Source organism: Sebastes umbrosus, chromosome 21 (genome assembly GCF_015220745.1).
Source record: "Sebastes umbrosus isolate fSebUmb1 chromosome 21, fSebUmb1.pri, whole genome shotgun sequence".
NCBI classification, from domain to species: Eukaryota; Metazoa; Chordata; class Actinopteri; order Perciformes; family Sebastidae; genus Sebastes; species Sebastes umbrosus.
The window spans coordinates 7,831,759-7,851,474 of NC_051289.1; the positions used below are offsets into that span (position 1 = coordinate 7,831,759).

General features: G+C 38.4%; 1 protein-coding gene across 3 annotated transcripts in view; it reads right to left on the reverse strand.

The window, feature by feature from the left end:
• Positions 1–19,710, reverse strand: part of pou6f2 (POU class 6 homeobox 2) — an 88,940-nt gene extending 69,230 nt beyond the window's left edge. For 2 of the 3 annotated variants that reach the window (XM_037756638.1, XM_037756636.1), the window contains exons 1-4: positions 19,593–19,710; positions 16,487–16,590; positions 12,915–13,001; positions 9,934–10,121 (exon numbers count right to left, since the gene is read on the reverse strand). In XM_037756638.1, coding sequence (XP_037612566.1) covers positions 9,934–10,105 — 172 coding nt within the window. In that variant the 5' untranslated portion in view covers positions 10,106–10,121; positions 12,915–13,001; positions 16,487–16,590; positions 19,593–19,710. Of the gene's footprint in view, positions 1–9,933; positions 10,122–12,914; positions 13,002–16,486; positions 16,591–17,846; positions 17,945–19,592 lie in introns of those variants that run through there. The other variant, XM_037756637.1, reaches the window with a different exon arrangement.
• Positions 19,711–19,716: the final 6 nt, after the last annotated feature.

The following is a 19,716-nucleotide window of genomic DNA, read 5'->3' on the forward strand; positions in this document are numbered from 1 at the left end:
CTCCAACACTTATGCTCTCACTCGAGGCCACAGGTCTTCAGCAAAAGGCTCTTCGACATGAGAGTGCTCTGCTCAGGCTCTTACCTGTCTGTCCCTCGATGCTGTAGTGGAGATGGAAGCAGCACGAGTACAAGAGGGACCAGAGGGAGGTAAATTGGTGAGAAGAGGCAAAGCCCATTTCAAAGGTCAAGAAGGAGAGATGGTGTGATGGAAGAGAGGAGGATGGAGAAGGGAAGAGGAAGGGGAGGGGAGAAGAGGTGCTTTTGTGTTGCATCTTCACGGGGGATTTGGGACACTTTGAGCACATCTGTTATGGAGCGTCCTCCTCATTCCCAAAGCAATGTCAACCTGATTAGCTCAGGGTTGAAAGAGGCAAATAACAATCCAAATTATTCTTCATCCTTTTACGGCCATCAGCGGAGGCGAGACGCTGAGATGAAGACTAGCTTTAGAGAGCTGTAAGCCTTTTAGGAGATGCCTGCTTCACTATTGCTCCTCCTCCTAAATTACTTAAATGATATTTGCTGTAAATAGGATTCTGCTGCCGGCCGCCTGACGCCCTGCGCTGAATAAAGGCTTTCCTCTCACTCTGTGTCACAAATCTTTGTTCAGACTTTGTCTGTATAGAAACCCAAGGCTTATATGACAAGGAATGATTATCAGTTAGTTGATCAACAGAAAATTGGTCAATTTTGACAAGTGATTAAGTTAATTTTCAATCAAACAAACCCTGCTTTATATCACGTAAAGTAAATGTATTTGGGTTTTGGACTGTTGGTCAGACAAAACAAGCTATCACCTTGGGGTTTTGGAAATGTACATTAGTTACTATTTTCTGTATTGGTTTTATAGACAAAACTTTTAATTGATAGTTCGAGAAAATAATCAGCAGATTAAACAATAATGACAGTAATCTATAATTTAGGGATGCATCAATACCGATATTGGGCTGATACTGACTCAAATAGCTAGATATCAGGTATCGGTGACAATGGGGCCGATCTATCATTTTTCAAACAGCTTCTCAAATTTGAAAATTTGCAGATTTCTGTTCTCTTCTGTTTTATATCATTACAAATAAAAAAATATTCATTGCTATGTTCACGTTTTTTTCAGCACTGTGTTCTCCATTTTCATAGCTTCCTCTTGGATGTTTATAGAGGCTGACGCTCAGAAACGTCCTGCACACAGCAGAATAAGAAAATACAGGCAGAGAGCTGCGGGGTCTCTGCAGATTCAGACACCGCTTCACACACTGGTGGGTCATAAGTGATGATTGAGAGGGATTATTTGTGTATGAGTCTATACATTTATTTTTATGGAAAACCCCTACTCATTGTGCCTTTAACAAATAGAAAGAAAATGTTTGTCCAAAGATTTAATACTTTTCTTATGTACTTTTCTCAGGTATGCTTGAAGCTGTCTCACCATTATCTACTATTAGTTTATGTATGTATGTTTTACATCATTGCAAATCAAAAATATTTCTAGTTTTGTACTGTTTGTTGAAAAAAATAAAAATAAATCTGGAAAGTTGAGATGGACATTTTTGACTTTTTTCCAACAGTTAATAGAATGATTGTTAAATGGAAAATATAAACAAGCTAAAGAGATTATTCAATAATACAAATTTAAAAATGATTTGCAGTTGATCTTCAAACTAGGATCGTCAAAGTATAATCACTTTAAAAACAGCATCTTTTTGGACTTGTGTCCATCCTGCGTTGCATCTGGTCAGCTGCAGGACATTTAGCAGTAGTCAGTGGGGTGTGAGGGCAGTCCAGGGCAGAGAGTGTGTGTGTGTATGTGTGTGTGTGTGTTTGGGTGGGTGGGTGGGGGGCTAGACACCCACATGTCATGCCTGACACATCAGCCGGGGCCCCCCAGGCTATCCGGCACTAATGCTGCCTATGTCCCACTTTCTACCCCTTGCCCCTCAAAGCCTCCCCTCCTACCCCCTCCTCACCCGTTCCTTCTGTCATAGAGGTATAATAACAATGGATCACACCAGCGCTGCAGCACAGGCTCAATCACTATAGGATAACATCAGGTGATACAAGCTGCACGAGACTATATCTTCCCTCCAATGAACCTGAGCTAAACGGAGTTTATCTAGAAAATAGTTTATCTGGAAAAAAGTCCTGTATTAGTTATTCCCCTGTTGCAGAGATATTTACAGAGCTGGGTGTGTAAAGGTGGAAACAAGCAAATAATCATGTAGCTAAAAGACACCCAGCCCACCCCATCGCACCCCACCCCTCCCAGCACATTATTCTGGTGGAGCAGACAAATAGTGGAAGGAGGGACGTCTGGAAATAGTATTGCTTTGAAGCCCATAACTCTATTCTGGAGAAAAGAATCATCACAGTGTTATTCCACATCCTCAGATATAAAGGGAAAAAACATAATAACTTCTCGATAGCCTGGATCTCCACTGCCCTATACTAGCATCCCCCCCTCTCCCCACCGCCCGCCCACACCCCTGCCTCATCCACCATACACCCACTTCTCCTGCCTCAATCTTTGGTTTCAAAGGAAGCGAATCAGCCAGAAGGACAGAAGGTTATGCATTAGTACTGGTCATTGCTCAAAGAGCGAGCATATAAATAATAAAGGCTTGTGAAGGACACAAGGGCTGTGGGATGCATCTCTGGTTCACGCCACACAAGTCAAAGACAAGACTGTAATTTCTATTCCGAAAATGTGACCCTTGCAGCTTCAATTACATCTCAACAACACCGACCGTGTCCGTGCCAGGAGATGTGATGCCTCTTTGTTAGCTCTACATGAAAGGCTTATTGATATTGGTTATGGAGTGCATGCATGACATATATAAGTTTTTCTGAAAATGATTTCCCAACTTAAAGACGCTGTATGACTAAAACAAATGAATATTGAAATTCAATTTATTTTCCGAAACAGCTACAGACCTTGTGATGTGCTTTTGTTTGGGATACTTTCTAGTCAAGGCGACGACAATCTTCTTAACTTTAAATACACAAACAACAGGGAGAATTATATTGTCAGTTATTTTGAAGTTCTTTGTTTCGCTCAAAGTCATTTCTGCATAACCAAGCATCCGTGAAGCCTGATGACCTTTACTGCTGTTTGCATCGAAAACAAGAAGTGCGCCTTGTGCTCATCCTCCCCGTCCTCCATGCCACGCAGCGATTGTGTTGCTGTAGCCATGGGCACTGCAGGCACATTAGCAAATGTATTACACCTGCTTTATAGGCATGCATTAAGCTGGTTTTCAAGTTTGCGCAGACAGCTGAAATCCCCATAATGAGATCCACCTCCTGGGGAGAGACTTGTTCTCCCTCGGTCTCCTTTATCCACTCTTATTTACTCAGCGTGGCCCATTCAGCACTGGGTTTGCGCCACTTTATTACTTAACCTCACCACACAACATTACGAGGCTCTTTGCATCAGCAAGCAGCCTATCCCACCATGCATCCTGCTCACTAAGCTGATTACACAAAAATAATAAGAACTCGTGCCTCCAGCGGTGTTAGTCTGTGTGTGTCTCTTAGTGTGTATATGTGTGTATGAATTTGCAAAGGCAAAGGAGAATTTTGCACGAAAGACAGTGGATTTATCCCATATCTACACTACATAATCATACTATCAAGTATGCACTGAGTATGTTAATATACAAAATTAGTATATTTTACCGTTTTGTAATAATAAGAAAAAATACAAGATGGTATGAAATCAAATCAAGTCAATCAAAGTCAAATTGTGACACTTCAAGGCTTCTGCAAATATACAATTTGGAGCTTAGGCTTTGTCCACACTTACATGGGTATTTTTGTAAACTTAGCCTTTACTTATGTGCTTTGACCTTTCGTCCACACCCAAATGCGTTTTAGGTCACTGATTTTCAGAAACTCAGTTTTCCGTGTTGACGTGTAGACAAGGAAAACAGAGTTTTTGGCTTGTGACGTCAGAGTATGCGCCGTTATCGCCTTTGTGAGGTGTCACTGATGATCCGACATGTCGTGCAACGGCGGCATAAATACCTCCATAAACGGCAGACGTGGCCAAATAACCTGCTAACAGGACTTTTAGGATGTTTACACAAAAATGTACAGTTACTCTTCCACTATATTGAAGAACAGTGGCATCAGAATGCTTGGTCAATTGGTTGGTCGATATGCTCTCATTGGTCAGACAATCGCTTCTTAATCCATTACTTTCGAGGGCGGGAGGGACATATGTGTGTGTGTGTGTGTGTGTGTGTGTGTGTGAGAGAGAGCACTTTTGCAATATTGTCCTTGTTACATTCATGCCAATAAAGTATATTGAATTGAATTGAGAGTAGCTCTCTAGATGTAGCTGCTCCCAGCAGGAGGAGCACCTCGAAGAGTCTCGCGACGCTCAGTCCTCAAAACCTAAAAATTGAGCTACCATAATGCATAAAGTTGGCAGTTTGCAGGTCGGGTTTGGGTGATTGATTAACGCATATTTTTGTGGGTGGGTCCGTGTATTAAAAAATAATATAACTACAGGCACTATGACAGCTTCGACGGCTCATTCTATTTTCGTAAATCATATGAATATGGGCAAGTGCAGGCTGGTCAGCTTTGGGTCTGTTGTTATCATTTAAGTATAAAATAATTAGGTTAAAAATAATTTAATATGCTACACATAGCTTTTTATGTTTATTTATGATTAAATTAGGCTACCAGAAGAGTGCACTCAGTGCACTGTCGGTTGGTTTAAGAGTAGGTAGAATTTCAGTCGACCAAGATTTTCTTTGGTTGACTACAGCCCTAAGGAGAAGTACTACAACTTTTCTTATGACGCAACCCGAAGTACTCTCCGCAATAAAGTCCTGTGTGTCAGTGACTAGTCCATGAATAGTCCAGATTAAATTAATTTCACTCATCCAGCGTGCAATCTGATTGTAAGTGAAGCCTAACAAACCAGGAAACCCATAAAAGCCAGGAGCAGCATTACAACAGATGCATTCGGTGTGGACTTTTTGTTCTGAATGACCTCCAATACCAGGAATCGATGAAAGATTCATTTTGCTCTTTTGGGGAGGGGGGTCTCTAGGTGACCTTTGTGAAAATGTTCCACCATTTTGGCAGAATCCGAATAAGTGCAGACCATTTCATGTAGACAGTAAGTGTATGAAATGAGTGCTCCTGTCGTTCCAGCCTGGCTCACTTTGACAGCATGATGATAGAAGCGTCACATCCTTGGGAGAGTAAATGCAAACTGACAAGAGATGAGCCTTTGGTTGCTGAATATAATACGGAATTGTGCTCTGAGTGTCTTATTATCTTGTCTGTTGATGTCTGAAAGGGGGAGATTTGCTTGAGAAGAGAAGACAGAAACTGTACGCATCCAACACCATCCCGTGCTTTGAAAAAAAAATTGCTTGCCCTACTAACCACAGCTTTCCCACCTAATGTCCACTTCTACTTGGAATAAATACAAGGCGGCAGGATGTTTGTGGTGCCTCGTAGCCCCTGTTAGCTGAAGTGGAAGACTATTTGCACAGGCAAGCTTTTAGGAGGAGAACGACCCTTTCACCACTGCAGTAAGCATGTGGTGGGTGTGGAAGGTGGACAATTTACTGTAGACAAACATGACCGCTACTGTCATTGTCTCCAACTGACTTCTGCTTCTCACACTAGCACAAACTCTCATACATAGTATTAGGGAACTAAAAACTAAAGTCATACATCGACTCTGCATGGAAGAAAAGTTGTGGTAGGTCTCTCTAGATACTAGGGGTGTAACAGTACATCAATCTGGATCAATATATCGATTCAATGATCAACAATCCAATATCGATATAAATATCGATACAAATCATCTTTAAGATATGCCTTTATTTTGAAATTCACACTTTATATTTATTTTTTTAAATAAAAAGAATAGATCATTTAAATATCTGGAAGAGCCCAGTAATAAAATTGTCAAATCATATTTTAGTTGCTTTTTGTGAGTTGATATAAATGTAACTGATTGTATTAAATGGCCATATGATATTGTCTCATATCGATGGCAGGCCCCTGAATTGAATCAAAATCGTATCGTGGCAGACTTTGTGATATCAGCAAATATCGTATCGTTGTCCAAAGAATAAATATAATATTGTATCGTGATGAAACTTGAGATTCACACCCCTACTATGAAATCACATATAGGGTATGGCACATGTAATCGCAGCACAAAGTAGACAGCAGCGATATCAGCATTCAATGATGATTCAAAACTGTTCAATATCAATATAATAATGTGTATATGGATGTAAACTGCAGGGTAACATATTCATCCCAACTTTTGTAACAAAAAGCCCCAGCGACAAGAGATCTTGTGTATATTTTCTAGGAGTATATAACTAATTAGCTGTAGGTAGAAGACTTACAGGCTATCCTCACAATTATTTCCATCATACACTGCGTATGCATGTGTTTGTATGTAATAAAACTACTCTAAACTTAGTAAAGATGTGTTTAGTTTCACTGCATTTAAGATTATTAATTCATTAATTTATTAATTAATTCTTAAGATGATTTGCATTTCCTTGAAACTATTAAGTGTGTGCTGTTATTCTGTGCAAGGGATAAGCGTGTTAGTTTGTGTAAAAATGTCACTCAGGAAACTGGAGCACTATATCATAGAGATTATGCAAAATAACAGCCGTAAAAAAAGAACAAAGTTTACATTTTTCGACAGTATTCTTGCTTCTTCACCACAATGCAAGTAAATATTGTGGCTTCTGCACAGTTCAGAACCACATAAAGAAAACCACTGAATAATGTAAGGCCTAGTTTAGAGGCTCAATTCAAGGTTGTTTTCACATCAGTGGCATTCATGTTGATAATAGAACGGTGAGAATTGCAAACTTAATACCATCTCCTTGCAACCACGAATGTTCACTGCAAACACATATACGAGCAAATGTGGCTCAAATAACTACAACATCAAATCCAACAGATTTTTAGCTATTCAAAAGGTCCAAATACTGTACCTTAAGATGCATTACTTGTCATCGTGTGGAAATTGTGCATCTTCAAAATGTCAACTTGTCAGGAATTAAGATAAACAGGATAGCTTTCACCTTTATGGCCATGTGTGTTACGCTCAATTGGTTTTAGAGAGGTTTCATAGAGCCAACTCAAAGCGGGTTATATCATCCATCAACTGCAGTTAAAAGTTTACAAAATGTTCACTCAAACTTCAACTAAATAACAAACAAAACACGGAGACTACCATCCTAATTCTAGATTAAAAAAATGTGAGTGACCGATCACTACACTACATTACAGAAAAATGCTGAGTCTCTGTTCCTCAGCCCCCCACTCTCTCTCTCTTATTCTTCCCTCCTATCTCCCCCAGCAAAAGACACGACTGTACCACGTCTCCTCGTCGGTCCCTGCCTCTCTCTCTCTCTCTGACAGGTCATGTGGGCAGCGGTTCCCAAACCAATCCTGCCGCTGGCACAGCCCAGGGCTCCGCCACCGGGCAGAGAGAAACCATTCCCCCAAAAACTCTCACTGGAGAGGCTCCGTCCAGCCATCAGACGGGCCATCAGCGAACACCAAGCACAAACTAGACATAGAAAAATCTTAATTTTATAAGTAATGATTTGTATTTCTTGATGTTTTTCCTAAGTAATTTCTCATTGACAAAGGCGCATTAGTAATGTAAAGTTAAAATAGCTTCAAATATAAATGAATACTAAAGCGTTTAACAACATTTAAGTGTACGTGCACGCAAGAAAAAGAGAAGCAGAAAGTAGCGAGTGAGCAGCAGGAGAGGAGTCAAATAGAGACTGATCAGAAACGAAGAAAGACGGAGAGACTTGATGCTTATTAAACCAAATTGCAACACTTCTGAGACAAATCCTGCAGTACACAGTCCTTGTTTAGAAGACTCTCGCCTCGGGTTATTCTTGAAAGAAGGATTTAAGAGACAGCTGAACTCTCACTCATTAGGTTTGAGCGTCATATTTGGCTATCTCTTGTCCAAATTCGTATTTTATTTCGTTCACAAATGTTTGGCAAGCTCAGTATATAGGAGCTATACTACAGTCTCTGCTACCGCCCAGGAAACACACACACAGACAGACAAACAAACACACACACACAGGCATCCAGACATAATGATATTCTATTAACAACTCTCATTAAAATCTTGAAAAACAAAAAATTTGCACTTTTTACCGCAGTATAAATTCATAACCAGCGATAAAACAATTATATGCCAGAATCTCACACACATACACACTAAGACATGCACACGCACAAATAAACACACAGTTTAACTTTCAGAGATGCAAAAACACACAAACAGACCGTCACAAGCAGAAGAGACAAGGTAGTTTGTATAAATATACAAAACAGAAACCATCATCTAAAGTCATTAGAGAGAGAGTTTTGTCACCTTGCATCCACATAAAAAAAAAAATGCTATAATTACAATAATATTAAAACTTGACAAAAAGGGTAAATGATGAGGATATGTTAAGCAAATCAGCTCTTCATAGAAAGTCCTTCCAATTTGTTTTGCACAATATTTATAATGGTCTCTTCAAAGAAGCTTCCTACTGAAATTAAGCAAATAAAACAAAGTCTTGGAATTAATTTGTTTAGTGGAGAATAATGGATGCATTTCACAAATACTAAAAAGGATGAGAGCACATCATTTCCTCAAAATTAAATATATAAATTCAAGTTTAAATTCTGTAGCTCTCTCCACAAGGACAAATCTATTATATATGCAGTGACTGGACACCACAGTTTGATTTAATTAAAATTATTCAGTTTTATTTTGAATGATTCTCTAATGAAAGCCTCTCAGGAAAAAAACATTATAGCTCTATTACTGTACCTTTCTCATTCCATCAAATAATTTGAAAATGTGCTAAAATGGTAATTTATATCATTATGCTTATTGATTCATAATAAGGGCCCAGTGATTAAATTAGTCCTTGACTGAAACACCTCATAATAAAAACACACACACACACACTCATACACACACACACACACACACACACACACACACACACACACACACACACTGATTTATACACAACCAAAATAGAGTGTGAGTGTCAGCACTCAATTCATGAGATAACTGGAAAAATAATGAGGCATGCTGATATAAAAATCGGCTAATTTTAAAGATCATTTGCAACTGAAGATGCCACAAGACTAAAAATTACTGAATAAACTGAAATAAATAACTGTAGGAAGAGAAGTCTCTGCAATAATCTAGAAACAATAATATTATATCTGATGTGCTGATGATAAATATTATACTTGACATAAAGTAGAGGTTTTAATTTCACTCAGCACTTACTTATTATTTATCTGCATTAGTTGCTATGAATTCTAACAAATATAACATTTTCTCTATTTGAATGAAAGAAAAAAAGAATAACCACCCGAGTTGTGAAGGTGAGGTTGAAGCTATATATCCTGACAGATTGTTAAGGGTTAATTCAACTTTTAAATACATTTTATATAAAGGAAAGTCGTGCAAAGATGCTGCCATAAAATATAAAACAGTGATAAAGCATCAAATGCATCCAGTATTTAAGACAGACAGTACAACAAAAATGTACCGCATCTTCCAAAGGAACATTTCTGCAGTATAACTGCCTGTTGTATTCAAGTCAATACACTTTCAACTAACCAGACTGACCCCTACAAAAATCTGAAGGCTGAAAGTCTGAAGGTACATGAAACATCTTAACACACAAAAATGACATAAAATACAATTTCCCCAAGCTTTAAAAGAGCCAAACGGTGACTTGCTCATTGCACTTAAACTTAGTTTGCTGCCTGACACTGCTGACACCTGTCCCAGCACTGGAAGCTCTCTGTTCTCACCTCACCGCTGCCTAAACCAGACCTCCGCCAGCAGCTTTATGAAAGGAGAAGGGACAAACATGAGCTGACTTACCATACAGCTTGTTGGGAGTGCCCTCTCTGTCCGTGGCGTCGGAGGGCAGGAGCAGGGGCTCGTCGTTCAGATCGCTGTCTGGGGTGGCCGCTTTGTCGTCCGCCCGGAGTTCTGCCGCGCTCATGTCGCTGCGCAGGGAGAGCAGCGACTTGCTCAGCTGCCCTGTAATCATCGGATCCTGGAGGGAGCTGGGAGCCCAGATGGGAAACAGGGAGGAGAAAAAAAAGAGAAAACACCCCTGGTTAGATGTGCTTCGGCGTCTCACCCTCACCGGCTCCTTCTCTATGTCTCTACTCACTCTCTCTCTACCCAGCTTCCCCTTTCTATCGCTCACTCATCACTCTCCCTCTCTCTCCTGCTCCCTCCCTCTCCAGCTCTCTCTTTTATCTGAGGCTGGTGCTACCCCGCTGATACTGCCGGCTGCTGCCTGGTGAAGAACTGTTACGGATCGCGTGGCGTTACCATTATACCCTGCAGTCCTAAAACGGTGATACATCCATCTCCAAGGGCTCATTACTACCTGACATGTGCCTCATCTTCAGCAAACACTAAGCTGACAGCAGCCTACAAAGAGGTCCACAAGCTGTGGGCTGATAAATAAATATAATTCTACATCTAAAAAGAAGATATGAGTGGAAGTACACACCAGTGATTATATCAATTTTCACATAGTTGGGGACATTAAATGAGATCAAAGGTGACATCTTGCAGCAGAGTGTGAGGCAACATGAATTTAAGGCCTGATTTAAACAAGAGATGAAGTCACTGATCCCCAAATTTTCTCCCAATTATTTTCATTTTTTGTCAGTATTTAGAGACAAAAATGAAGAGCATCTACATGACATGATTAGAGCATTATCTGTCTGAACAACTTGGAATAGAAACAAATTCAGTAAAGAGAACTTTGAAAGAAACACCACGGTTTAAAAATACAAAAAAAAAGCATGTTTAAGAGCATTTTATGAATGCTTCCATCAGGACATTTTATCCAACACAATTAATAGAATCCAGTCTACGGATATTTTTCTGACTTTTACAAATATCAAAAGTAAAGTTTCTCAAAAGCCGCTGCTCTTACCTAAACAAAGCTCCAGCAGAAAAGAGTAAAAAAAAAGAGTTTTCAGAAAGTCCAAATGTTGAAGTTGGTCAAACAGCAGCTAAAACATGCCACCACAGCGCAGAGACCAGCTAGTACATGCTTCTTTCTGCTGAACCAGAAGCAGCCTCCTCAACCTACGTGTATCTGAATGGCCACCACAGGTTCAAGCCTGAGGTTGCTTCCTAAGACAGGCACTGGAGATGTCACCTCCTCCCTCTCTCTCTCTCTCTACCTCACACACTCCCTCCCTCCTGTCTCTTCCCCCTTGTGTCCTGTGACTGGAGAGCTCCTCAGACAGTGTTCACCCCACCTCAGGCTCTGAGACACAGACACAGAGCAGCAGGACTACGGCCCGCTTCCTTATTTATGAATAAAGTCCAGCCTAAATATATCTGAGCAAAGGACAGGTGACCTGTACATATAGGCACAGAAAGAGGGTGAGTCTTATCTCGCCCCCGCACCCATCAACACCCCCCACCCTTTCTATCAGGGTGGTCGATGAGTTCCTGCCCAGAGGGGCCTTTTTAATGTGCTCATCACAGGAATCAGCCCTCCTTGATATGACACATGATAATCTATGAAAATGTTAATCAATAGAAATAGTTTAAGCGGTCGTTAAAAACGTGAGCCGGCTGGTCAATACTCATATCCCCGGTAACAATGTCACTAGTCATCAGGGCTTCATTTGTGGAGCACTTAAATGTGGGACACTGCGCATCAATGCACCTCTCTGCCCGCCGAGGTAAACACATTTTCCCCTCTGTCTGAGCCTGGCCACACTCTGCATGCATTTGGGTCCACCCCCACCTCCTACCTCCTCTCCTTTGAGTTGCTTGATAGGTCCACTGGAGGGCAAAATTAATACCTAATTGAATCTTGCAGTCATCAAAATAATCAATAGTTTTTTATTATTTATTCTTCACAGTCTGTTGACTGTTTGAAAGCTCAGAGGGACAGGGCAGAGCACAGGCAGCCCTGAAATTCTACCATTTCACAATGTAATTTTCACTGGGGCATGAGAGTTTGCAAGACCTATAAAAAATGAGAGAAGCGTTTTTTGTTAGGAGGTGAGGGAAAAAAATAAAGGAAAAATGGGAATCTTTGCCCCAGCAGCTACGATGAAAAATAGAATAAACAAGCTACTGACACTTCAGAGAAGGGCATGGTCCTTTCTGTCCATCCCTCCATCTTTTTCCCTTTCCCCTTTTCTCCTTATTTCATCATATCAGGAGTGTGGCGGTACCTCTCTAATGCTGGCATTTCTCTTCCTGACAGACTCCAAACAAGTGCTGGGAATGAGATCAGAGCTCTAATCTTCCCCTGGCCTCTGAGGCTCGAGGATAAGGGGGCAGCACATCTCTCACCATCTCACGCAGCTGTTAATTACCTCATTTCAAAACAGTTTGCTTCGCCTATTTGCAATCATGCCACTAGGTTGGGTGTGTTTATTAATTTAAGCTCGGGGAGTAATGCAATTACACATAATGGGATAACTGTAATCTTATTGTAAAAATCCCTAATAAAAAGGGATATTTAAAAATTACCATAAGAAATTACATTACTGATTCTAAGCAGTGGATGTGTAACGGATTAGCTTCATTTTTTAAAGTAACCCTCAGACCTCTGATTAGCAATAATGTGAGTTTGTTCATGTGTGTGTGGAAGAGGGTTGGCGGGAGCAGACATGAGGGAGGTTTGTCTCGTTTCTTTTCTGTTCACTGAGTCTGGCCACAGCTCAGGAACAGGTTGCAGGAACAAGAAAAAGCACTTGATCCCCCCCCTCTGCCTCCCGCTCACCAAACTCCCCCAGTGGCCGAATAATCAGTGGTTAGCAGAGTCCCGAGCGTCATCAGATACCCATGCTAATAGCTAGTGGTCTTACCAGTGCTGTAGCAGTGTGAGGGGGACACTGTTTGAGGGATTTTTCTGCCTGGGACCAACACACTCCACTCCAACACTCAAAGCTCTTCTGGTTATTAAACAGAGAAAAAACCATTAATACTGATAATTGTCACAATATCATACAACAATCTTATACACAATGATCTCTAACATTTATACCAGTTTTCAACATGGACTCCCAAACAGTTGGAACAGAGTATCTACTGTATAGCTGTGACCAAGTTAGAAGTTATGTACTTCACTGGTTTGCATCAACAGGAAGTTATGCAATACATGCACTGACATACATCATTCAAACTATTGAAGACATTGTTAATAGTGTGATGTACAAACAGAGGTCTGGTCTTGGTGATGCTGTAGTTGTAGGGTGACGTTAGGGATGCAACAATACCGATACTGGATCGGATATCGGGTTGATACTGACTGAAATAGCTAGTTGGGGTATCGGTGACAATAGGGCTGATCTATTAAATTCAGTTCTATATTTATATACTATGTACATTATATACTGGAATTTGAATTTTGACCAATTTGTTGCTGCATTAAAAAGGTTTCCACTTGAATTGTAATTCCTGTTCATTTTGAAGATTTGAAAGAACAATTAATTAAATTTATATCTGTATTTATTTGTTATATTTTGTTTTACAAAGTTAGGAAAGCAATGTTTAAGTCAAGCCTGATGTTGGCTTACACATAAAAGAATGATCCCAGTTACTTCCACACAGTGAGGCATACAGCTGATAAATTAAACACTGGTATCGGATCAGTACTCGGTATCAGCAGATACCCAAAGCCCGGGTATCGCTATCGGTATCGGGACTGAAAAAGTCGGATCGGTGCATGCCTAGGTGAAGTTGCTGAAGACAGTACAGTTGTATAACAGTAGAGCTGAAACAATTTCTTAATTAATCGACAGAAAATTAATCAACAACTATTTTGATAATCAATACATCGCTTTTTGTCATTTTTTAAGCAAAAACAGCAAACATTTGCTGGTTTTAGCTTTTCAAGATGGGAGAATCTGCTCCTTTTCTTTGTCGTACATGATAGTAAACTGAATATCTGTGGGTCAAACAAGGTGAATACATCATCTTTGGCTGTGGGATACAGTCATTTTTCACTATTTTCAGACACATTTTATAGACAATATGATTGATCGATTGAGAAAATAGGCATATTAATCGATGATGAAAATGATCGCTAGTTGTGCAGCCCTATGCCAGAAATGAACTTTCTCTCACCCAAACTGACTTTGAAAGGTCAGTGACAATCAAATCAAAATAAAGATATAATCAAAATATTTTTTTTTGTTTTCTAATATTACCCTCAATCTGTCTGATTAGTGTAATATTTGCAGCTCCCCTTGCCCCTTTTCCTTTTTTGCATTGCACTGCGGACAGTACATAGTACACTCAAAAATCAAGCATTTTCTAGAACGCATACTGACGTTTATGTGTATACTTAATTTTCTTACTTCTCCAGTGAAACACACAACATATTCTAAACCTGCTCTGCATTAAGTATGTAGTATGGAGTTGGGACACAGCATTAAGAGTTTTATAATCTCCATAATGCATTGGTGACCTGTCCGTTTTCCTGCCTTCTGCCCAGTGCATGCTGGGATTGACCTCAGCACACCCGTGATTGTGAATTCGATAAGTCCATGTGAAAAAAAAATCATTAAAGAATGAGGTTTAAAACTTACCTAAATACACCTCACCACGTGTCAGATGTCTCTTTCAGATGTCACATGTTATTATAAACATTAATGTTGTCAAATCATGTGTTTATCTTGTCCATCATGTATTCCAAGCACTTCACAAATCACCTATAATAGCTTTATTTTAAATTCATTATCACTGCTCTAAGTGGCTTACTGGCTAAATAGCAAATAAATGCATACCGTCATTAGCTGATTACTTTTCAGCTGGAACCTAATGAGTTAGTATTTCTTGCATTGCAATCATAATGACCTGCAATGTAGGCTGCCAAAATGTATATCCGATATTGGCCATAAGAAATTAGTTTTCATTGCTGCAGTAAAATTATTTAAATGTGTCACATTTTCTGTCACTCTTTTATTTTGTTTTCCAGGAATAAATTAATTTAAACAAAATATAAATGAAGACTTCTTGAGCTCTAATAAATAGTGTATTTAAGGAATGCTTTACACAAAAATGACTATAAACATATAAGACTGTATGTAAGATTAAAAGAAGACATTCTGGTGTTTTAAGAAAAAGCAGTTCCTTTCTCAAAGTTATAGTGTTGATTTGACTACCTTTAAAACGTTTTTTTTTGAAGACATGAAATACTGAACTTTGCATTTTTATGTTGATGTATCAGTCAAAAGCTAACAATAATTCTGAAGCACCTATTTTGAATAACTGTGCTGCTGTTATACTCTACTGTACTGAGCAAACATCCCAAGACCCACATGTCTAATGTGGTATGTTAGATGATGATTTGTCTCCCCCTTAGGGTTATTAACCAAACTGTTCCCCTCTCTCATGGTAAATGAATCTTTGTGTAGTTTCACCAAAGTCCCTTTATGCTATTAATTAGTGCTATTAATGATTTACTCATGAAAAATGCAGTAGGTTTGTTTTATTTTACCTGTCACATTACTAGCTAATCTACTTCTTCTGAATACTTTTGGGCCGAACAGTGGGCCGGTGGTGTAAGTAGTTAAGATTTGAGGTGATTTTTTTCCACACTTATTAATATGATCAGCAGTTATTCCTCTCTACTCCACTAAAGCTAAAATGCTCCCCAGTGGATGGTCGGTGGGTCAGTGAAGGCTGAGGGCTATCAAAGCAGTGTATTAAAAGGAGCTCTTTGAAGCTTGTAAACCACGGTGCCCAGCAGGTCCACAACAGATAGACGCCTCTGATTGGTCAGGTGTGTGTGTGTGTTTTTTGCTAGATCGATCCACAGGGCTGACATTCTGGAGCATCAAAGCTTTCAGCACACTAATCTGACTCCTCCTATGAGGGCAAGGGTTGTTTTTATTATTTTCCTTTTTTTTTTTTCCTCTATAAAATGCTGATACCTCAGAGGGGCTCCTACATTGCTTATGATACGAGAGTGGGCGAATCATGTGTTTTAGAGGTTTGAAAGAGAAGGAAAACATATTGAAATCAAGCTCGGACACTGTATTTATCAAGCGATAAATAATGCAACACTATAGAGAGCGATGGGGAGAGCAGTAGAGAATCACAGGGCCATCCACGGGGCATAGCATTGGCAGCAGAGGAGTGACACCGCAGAGATTCACACACCGCTGCTCCTCAAAGTCAGTTTCCCCTCACACTGTCTCTGGAGACCTGCCGCCACATACACACTCATGAAAGGTGTGAAAATCTGATTTCCCAAAAAGGATCGGTAATTCTCTGCGAGGGTGGAAGCCGCAATCAATAAATCATTGCTAAGTAGATTGTAAAGAAAAAAAAATTATTCCCCCTTGGTATCAGTGCATTAGGATTCTCCTGAGGATGGATGAGGCGAGATGGGGGTGTGAGACAATCTCAATAAAGAAGAGGCAAATCATACCTTCGCCATTCATCTGGACTCTGGCAAGCAGCTGTCAGCAGAGTGAAGAAGAACCAGGAGAGTCGACTCTGAGGGATTCATTGGGCCATCAAGTCCAGGAATGTCTGGAAATATACAAAACCAATAAGCTAATTGACTACCTTTACAACATGCACAAACACAGCCTTCTATGTCATTTTAATGTTGAGATTTTGAGCTCTAATTCTGATATTATAACCATTCAAAAATTATTTGTTTGAATATTGCAAAGGGACTTTGAATAAAGGAATACATGGGCGACAAGTTCAGAAAAAACTGCAGCAGTCATCCAGCGGTGGAAAGTAACTAAGTACATTTATTCAAGTACTGTACTGTATCATTTTGAGGTAAAAGATGCATTTCTATTCTACTTTATCCGACTACTCCCTACTTCCTTTTAGTGGCAAATATTGTACTTTGCAGAATCAGATTTAACAAACAAACATGATGCATAAACATGTAATAACAATATAACACTCTGAACTGGGCCATTCTGCATAATAAGTAATTTATGTTTAGTATATTTTGATAATAATACTTATAATATTTCAGGACTTTTACTTGCAATTAAGTATTTTAATATTGCTGCTGTACTGACATTTGTCTTCAGTGGTGGACGTGGCAATACAACAATGTAAAAATACTTTTATTACATTACAAATAAAAGTCCTGCATTCAAACTCCTCCTAGGTATGAAAGCATACAGTACAGTAAAGGTAATGCATCCGAATTACCCCTGAGGGTGTTTGATGTGTAATTACTATTTTAATGTTGTAGCTGGCGGGGGGTGGTGCTGTTTTGCACTACTTTAAGTACTGCTGGCTAGTTCATTCTAACGATGAATGATATTTTACATTGCTTATTATATGTTTCTATTGAAAATATCAAACTACATTTCAGTGAGATATATTGTACTTTTTACTCCACTACTTCTACATTTATCTGACAGCTAACTACTTACTGGTTACTGGTTACTTTGCAGTTCAATATCAAACTGCAAAGTAACCAGTAACCAGTTAGCTGTCAGATAAATGTATAATTAGTGGAGTAAAAAATACAATATATCTCACTAAAATATAGAGAAGAAGTATAAAGTACCATAAAATGAAAATACTCAAGTAAAGTATCACAATAATACTTCAAAAACTGTACTTGAGTAGCTTATGTAGCTGTATTTAGTTACTTTTCCATCACAGTAAAGCTAGCTATCAATTATTCTATCCACTTGGGGAAAGTTTGGACGTAACAGTTTAGCTATTAAGTTATTCAATTTGGCACTCGTTCAAATTTGTAATAAAAACCTCTGCGAAGATATGATTTATGGTTTAGCCATATATCTTACCTGTACTCGGCGCAGAAAGACCCCGAACACCCACACAGGTGTTTTCAATTAATCTGGCTGATTAGACCTCTTGTGTGGACGTGTATAGACTAATTGAGACTCTTGTTGGGGCGGGACAAATTACACCTTTATTATTCTTATTGGTAGATGAAAATAAATTCCAATCAAAGCTCAGGTGTTATGTTGAAATCTGTTACCTTTCTGTTTTCTTTTTTTCTCGTAAAGTTATGACTTTATTCTCGTAATATTAAGACTTTTTACTCGTAAAATTATGACTTTATTCTCGTAATATTACAACTTTTTTTCTCGTAAAGTTATGACTTTATTCTCGTAATATTACGACTTTTTTTTCGTAAAATTATGACTTTATTCTCGTAATATTACAACTTTCTTTCTCGTAATATTACGACTTTTTCTCGTAAAGTTATGACTTTTTTCTTGTAAAGTAATGACTTTATTCTCGTAATATTACAACTTTTTTCTTGTTAAGTTATGACTTTATTCTCGTTATATTACGACTTTTTTTCTCGTAAAATTATGACTTCTTTTCTCGCAAAGTTATAACTTTACTCTCATAATATTACAACTTTTTTTTCTCGTAATATTACGACTTTTTTTTCTTAAAGTTATGACTTTATTCTCGTAATATTACGACTTTTTTTTCGTAAAATTATGACTTTTTCTCGTAAAGTTATGACTTTATTCCCGTTATATTACGACTTTTTTTCTCGTAAAGTTCTCACTTTATTCTCGTTATATTACGACTTTTCTCTCGTAAAATTATGACTTTTTTTTCGTAAAGTTATGACTTTATTCTCGTAATATTACGACTTTTTTTTCGTAAAATTATGACTTTTTCTCGTAAAGTTATGACTTTATTCCCGTTATATTACGACTTTTTTTCTCGTAAAGTTCTCACTTTATTCTCGTTATATTACTACTTTTTTCTCGTAAAATTATGACTTTTTTTTCATAAAGTTATGACTTTATTCCCATTATATTACGACTTTTTTTCTCGTAAAGTTCTCACTTTATTCTCGTTATATTACTACTTTTTTCTCGTAAAATTATGACTTTTTTTTCGTAAAGTTATGACTTTTTTTCTCTTGTAAAGTTATGACTTTATTCTTGTAATATTACGACTTTTTTCTCGTTAAGTTATGACTTCATACTCGTTATATTACAACTTTTTTTTCGTAAAATTATGACTTTATTTTCATAATATTACAACTTTTTTTCTCGTATTATTATGACTTTTTTCTTGTAATATTATGACTTTATTCTGTAAATCTCCGATATTTTTCCCTCAATGTGGCCCTAATACTCCGTAGTACATTGTCTCTTTGGCCCTCACTGCATTAGACATATACTATATACTTAGACTATAAACTGTGTTACCTTCATCACAATGCTCAAATGTTTTGCGGCTCCAGACAGATTTTATTTTATTATTTTTTGCCTAAAATGGCTCTTTTGATAGTAAAGGTTGCTAAATAAATTAAATTAATAAATTAACGAGATAAAAAGTCGTAATATAACGAAAATAAAGTCACAACTTTACGAGAGAAAAAAAAAGCTAACGGTCAATTTTCCAGAAACTTGATAGCTTAACACCAAGCTAATTCAGTCTAAAATGAACAAAACGTGAATAAACAAAGTTAAAACCAAGCAAAAAGAAGTCACAAAAACGTAAAAATCTTTTGACAAATATAAATACCACGTTAAAAACAATTAAAAACGTCTCACCTGTTGCTAATTAGCGTCAAAGTCTCTTCATTCGACGGTTGGCGTCCCTCTCTCTCGCTCTCTCTCTCTCTGCCAAAAACGACTACAACACCCACAATGCATCACGGCTCTGTGTCTGTCATGT